Source organism: Pundamilia nyererei, unplaced genomic scaffold (assembly GCF_000239375.1).
Source record: "Pundamilia nyererei isolate P.nyererei 1_Seehausen unplaced genomic scaffold, PunNye1.0 scaffold00384, whole genome shotgun sequence".
NCBI classification, from domain to species: Eukaryota; Metazoa; Chordata; class Actinopteri; order Cichliformes; family Cichlidae; genus Pundamilia; species Pundamilia nyererei.
The window spans coordinates 266,901-272,569 of NW_005187785.1; the positions used below are offsets into that span (position 1 = coordinate 266,901).

A 5,669-nucleotide genomic window follows, 5' to 3' on the forward strand; every position below is an offset into this window, starting at 1 on the left:
TGTGTGTGTGTGTGTGTGTGTGTGTGTGTGTGTGTGTGTGTGTGTGTATGAGCGTCTTTGCCACAGGCTAGCAGCGTTGCTGTTCTCTTCTGCCCTGCTGCACCTGCACTAATAAGATGCTCCGGCTGCTGTCGTTGCTGAATAACCAGCATCTGAGCTGAAGAAAGTGCATCGCTGTGTGCTCAGTGAGGAGGCGTCCAAACTCATCTTGGAGTTTCACACATGCTAAATCCTGATTTGGACGTTGTTACTTTTTTTCGCGTCTTGAAGGAAGCGGACGGCCTGTCGGAGGAAAAACGGTCTCGTTGTCTGGCTTGTGATCAGTTGTATCACCAACGACGAGAGTTGGTGCTGTGAAGTAGTAAAAGCTACTTAAACTCCTTCACTCCGGCCCTCTGCCGTCAGTAGAGCTGCTATAACACCGTTAATACTGCTTTTACTGCTTAAACACAGCTTCTAGTTTACAAACACGTGAGCGTCATGTTGGAATATTTATGTCTAAGTGAATGTAGGACAGGATAAAGCGGCTGTTTCACAGAATTTGACCAAGGAGTTGGTTTATCTCGAGATTACATGAAAGAAATGAAACAGCAAACGCCGAGCAGCATGTCGCTCTTCATCGTGGTGGCATCAACATAGGGACAGATGACAGAAACCCCTCCTCCTGCCTTCAGTTCCTCCTCCATCCATCCTTCCCTACATCCCTTCCTCCCTTCCTCCCTCACCACCTGGAGCCAGTGAGCTGTGACACCAGAGGGAGGAAGGGAGTGATGATGAAGGGACAAGGGAACGAAGAGCGGGAGAGAGCGAGGGGACCGCAGAGGGCTGGATGAAGGAGGATGGGAGGAGAGACGAACCGAGTGTTAGTTTTGACCAAATCAGATTCTTTCATTTGTGGATTTAGTTTATTTAAAATGTACGTTTTTACGTAACAGTCACAACTTCCTGGCCGTAAGCTAACGTGTTGCTAGCGTGCAGTTTTATCTGCTCAGTCGCACATTTCCTCTAACTGCTCTGACTCTGTTACAGTGACACGTTTGCTCTTTGTTAGCGCCCATAACCTGCCACTGTCGCTTTTATTGACTGCATGAATACGTCGACAGGATTGTTGGTGTATTTCTGCGTGTGTGTGAGTGTTCTGGAGGCTGGGAGCACAGCCGTCCCCTGGAGAGCTCATTTTGTCGTCTTCTCGCTTGATTTACCTTCTTCTTCTTCTGCTGTTTATTACCAGTCATTACAAGCTGTTTGGAAACCTAATAGGACACACTGACAAATAGTCTGGGAGAGACCCAACCAGGATAGCTATCACAACACAAAATAATGAGTGTGTGTGCTCTGCTCGCGAGGATATGTGTATATGCAGCTTCAGCTTTCTTACCTCACATATAGAAGTTTCCTGCTTTGCATGGGCGACGTCTCTCTCACCGTGTGCTGCATCTGTGGCTGAGCACAGGCTGATGTACAGCATCTCTACCTGCAGCCCCCTTTACATCCCCCCCCCTCTTTTTCCTTCTCAAGCTGTCCAGGTGTGGCTGCACCAGCTGCTAAAGACAACAGGACCATTTTACACACACACACACACACACACACACACACACACACACACACACACACACACACACCGTGCTGGCTAATTGTCACAAGACAAACAAGGCGCTTTGCCTTTATGCGCTTCATAAACAGAGGCCAAGCAACAATTAACTCCCTGCTTAATTCACTAACTATTCTGAATTCATTTTCTCCTGTGACAGGCACATCTGTCACAGCTGGTAGCGACTGAGCGTGCGTTTGCTAGGCCTGTGCAGTAATGCAATAAGGTTTAGCCTTTAAATGGGCTGCACCGAGGAGGCTTTACTACAGCGTGCGGCGTGCAGCACGACGCCGCCGTGCTCGGTGTACGACAGAGATGCAGACTGTGTGAACTTCAGTCATGTTTATTGGTGATGTTTCCTTTTCAAGCCCGTCTGGGGCGTTGACCTGTCTGCTGTTTAAAACATGACCTGAGTAAATAAAGATATTCTTGTACAGTTACACTCAGATTGTTGCTGTTTTCAGGACTGACGGGTTTCTGATCCTCAGCCTATTTTGACCCCATCAGCGGCACTTACATGTTTCAGGAATATATTCAGATAAACTGCTTGTGATCCACGCAGAACGGTTGAAAAACAATTTACAGAAACATCTACAGAGCTGTCGAAAGTCCAGTGGTGGATTATCAGATGGATAATATAATCTAGCTCGTTATTTTCCTGTTGTTTTACACATGTAACTTCTCACATTGGGGTTGAGAAGGACACACAGATGTTAGCGCCTCCTTTTCTTCTCTAAGAAAAACATTTGTGTTTTTTGTGTTTAGTCCATCTGGGTTTGAAGTGTGGAAATCTAACAAATCGTGTCAGAACTTCTCAGGATGTAAATTTGTACAGACGAATGAGTTTGAGACTAGAGATCATCACTATGTTCTCCTGGGCTGCTCTTGAACCTGATGACGATACCTTGATGGCTGTTCCTCTGCAAACACATCATCGCAGTCACCCTGTAGTCATGGAGATGATATTTCTACCTGAAACAGTGGAAATAAGGCAACGGTTCGTCGGTTCGTCCCTGAATCTCAAAACAAAACACGTTTCATTTAAATCTATACAGAATAAAAAGTAGCACTGTGCTAAATATAGAACAAAACTGAAAGAAGCATCATGTAATGGCACAAGAAGGAGAGCACAGCAGAGTGTGAGAGCACAAACTGCCACAGTGACAAAAATAGTGGTGATTAAAGATCAATAAAGTGAGATTCGTACTGATGGAACACCGCAGGAGAGGAAACGTGCAGGTGCAGACACAGAAACTGCAGAAGACTTGGAGGCAACGCAGATCAATATGAAATGAAATGTAGAGAAGGTGGAGGCGTGGAAGGGTGGATGACTAAAGCCGGAGACGCGAGCAGAGAGACGGAGAGGATGAGAGCGGTTTCTGGCAGAGTTTGGCTCACACTCGGTCGTCTTGCCGAGCAGCTGGACTTCATTAGTGGCTGGTGTTAATTACTGGGACTGTACACGCATGCACACACACACACACACACACACACACACACACACACACACACACACACACACACACACACACACACACAGCCTGCGATTCAGGGTCACCTTGCTCGCCTTGTTTGAACCAGCAGAGAGAGAGGAGGATGGTGCCAGACAGACACACACACACAGACACACACACACAGACACACACAGACACACACACACGTGTCAGTCCACTGTGGGAGTTTCGTATGTTATTAATGCAGCTGTAAGCAGCTGATAGATGTAGTTTTGCTGTAGTTGACTCCGTCTGTGGTTGTACTGCATGCTTCTGTACTGAGGTAGTCGTAGCACAGCTACGATTGTGGAGAAAAGCACGCGTGTCGAGGTTGATGACACCGGGTATCTTCATGTAGCTGCAAAAACCACTGTTACAAGATTTACGTTTAATTTTTAATACTAATATTTTCCAAATATGTCACAAATGGTTTATTTAAAAACTGAGAATTTAGTCTGCTCATATATTTTACTAAACTTCTAAGTGCATCATGGACCAGCTGATCTCCTGACAGTGTTACAGGTCAAACAAATGTTTAGTTATCAGCATGGACGTGCCAAAAACTACAATTCCCTGAACGGCCACTCGGGGTTGGGTCCATGCACTCCTGTGAAGAAGTCCATAGAAGCTAAGATGCTAAGTATCAGTCAGGTGCTTTTAATCAGATGCACTTAATTAAGTGACCATCAGTAAATGGGACATTCAAGTATGTGTTAACTCAGGTCCATAGTCCCATCAGCCCGGGGCCAGCCTGCCCAGTGCTCAGAGAAAGTTCACCACAGTGCCGTTATCAAAAGAATGAACACGTGCGGCTTATTTGGAAGCAAAGCCTCTTATCTCTAGAAGAAGATGGCGGCACAGCTCGGGTTTGCAAGGCTGCATTTGAACAAACCACGAGACCTCTGAGAAAACCGGACACGGCACGTTATACCGACCGTAAAGCGTGCTGGTGTGGTGAACTCTCAGAGTAATCTAGAGTCGAATGTGAGGCCAGCTGAAGCCTGGATGCAACTGCAGGACAGAATATTACAAACATGTGGAGGTGTTGCAGTCAAAGTCTAAACTTTGATCACATTTCCACGCTGTGGTAGGATGTTAAGCTTGCATGAACAAAGAAGAACAGCGACCTCTGTGCAGAGGTTTTAGGCAGGTGCTGTAAAGCAACCAATGCTTTAAGAAATAAGTGTTAATCATTCTTATCATCAATCAACAAACTGCAGAGAATAAAGAAAAATCCATATTTGGCGTGAGCACCCTTTGCCTTCTTCTAGGCTTTGAAGGAGCTCGGCTGGTGGGTTGTTCCAAACATCTTGGATGTCGGCTCCCTCGCGTCCTTCATGTAATCCCAGACACACTCGGGGCTCTGTGGGGGCCGTAGCATCACTGCAGCACTTCTTGTTCTTCACGCTGAAGATAGCTCTTCATGACTTTGGCTCGTTGTCCTGCTGCAGAATACACTGGGGCCAATAAACAATCGTTTATATTTCTGAAAGCTCTTTGTTTACAGCATCTTTTGCACAGCACTCTATATACTTGTGGTTGGATCCACCTCATGAAGGCTTTTAAAACAAAATGTTAGAACAAGAACGTGATGGTCTTTGTGTTGGTGTGCACACTGTACGAGCCGGATGTTCAGGAAATGTGATGTGATTATAGAGCTGCTGGAGATGGCAGAGAGGCGGAGAAAGCTCAACATATGCAAAACTGTGTTCTGAGAGCATAAAGAGTGGCTGTTGAGGTCACTGCTGCTGGCCATCATAAGTAATAAATAGGTTTCACAGCTTTATGTTGATTCGTGTTCCAGCAGAGGAAGAAAGGATGGTTTAAAGCAGCACAGCAGGAGGTGGGATGCTGCGACACGCTGGGAGAGGTTGGAGGGTTTTCTTTGACTCATAATTACACAGAAGCAGGCAGGAGTGAGCACGGCTACGAGAGGAAGGGTGATACGTCTTTCGGCTCTAAGCAGATGTCGACCAGGCTGTTCTCTTTATTGCAGTACAAAGGCCTTCTGACAAAAACACACACACAGCCATGCATGCACATCATCCTGGATAAATCAATGCATTCTGCTTTCAGTAATTTCCCAAGGTGCTTTGCTCCCCTCCTCCTGGGTGAGGAGGTGACAAAGCCAGCCACTGAGGAGTCTCTTACTTTCTGCCCTCCTTTTTCAGCCCGTCTTTGTAGCGTTCAGCACACTCACACGTCACTGTGCGTGCGTTCACAATGCTGCTTCACAACGGAGTATAAATGTTTGTCAATGGAAAATTGTATTTAGTAGTCAGTATAATCTTTCAGTGATATAAGTTTGCATGTGGTAGAATGCTGCATGTAATCACTTGTGTGTAGAAGTGTTTAGTTGGTGGCATATTGAAAGAATGTCTCATCCTAGGAGGTCTGTGACATTCCAGGGTGTTCACCCCCACGTCCTGGGAGCATGAGAGGTCGTACCTTGTCTTATTGTTTTACGGTAGGATTAACGCAGCTATGTCAGTTTTAGTTTAAGTGCTTCTTTACATATGGATGAACTGTTGGATTTTTCCAGACCAGCAGGTGAAGGGAAGTCGTTTATGGGACCACACTCTGAC

At 46.1% G+C, this 5,669-nt stretch overlaps 1 protein-coding gene across 6 annotated transcripts in view; it reads left to right on the plus strand.

The window, feature by feature from the left end:
- Positions 1-5,669, plus strand: part of znf423 (zinc finger protein 423) — a 129,272-nt gene that overhangs the window by 77,927 nt on the left and 45,676 nt on the right. Inside the window, exon 19 of one of the 6 annotated variants that reach the window (XM_005752834.2) lies at positions 5,474-5,528. The exons of the other annotated variants lie outside the window; for them this stretch is intronic. Coding sequence (XP_005752891.1) covers positions 5,474-5,484 — 11 coding nt within the window. The 3' untranslated portion in view covers positions 5,485-5,528. Of the gene's footprint in view, positions 1-5,473; positions 5,529-5,669 lie in introns of those variants that run through there. 6 annotated transcript variants of the gene reach the window in all.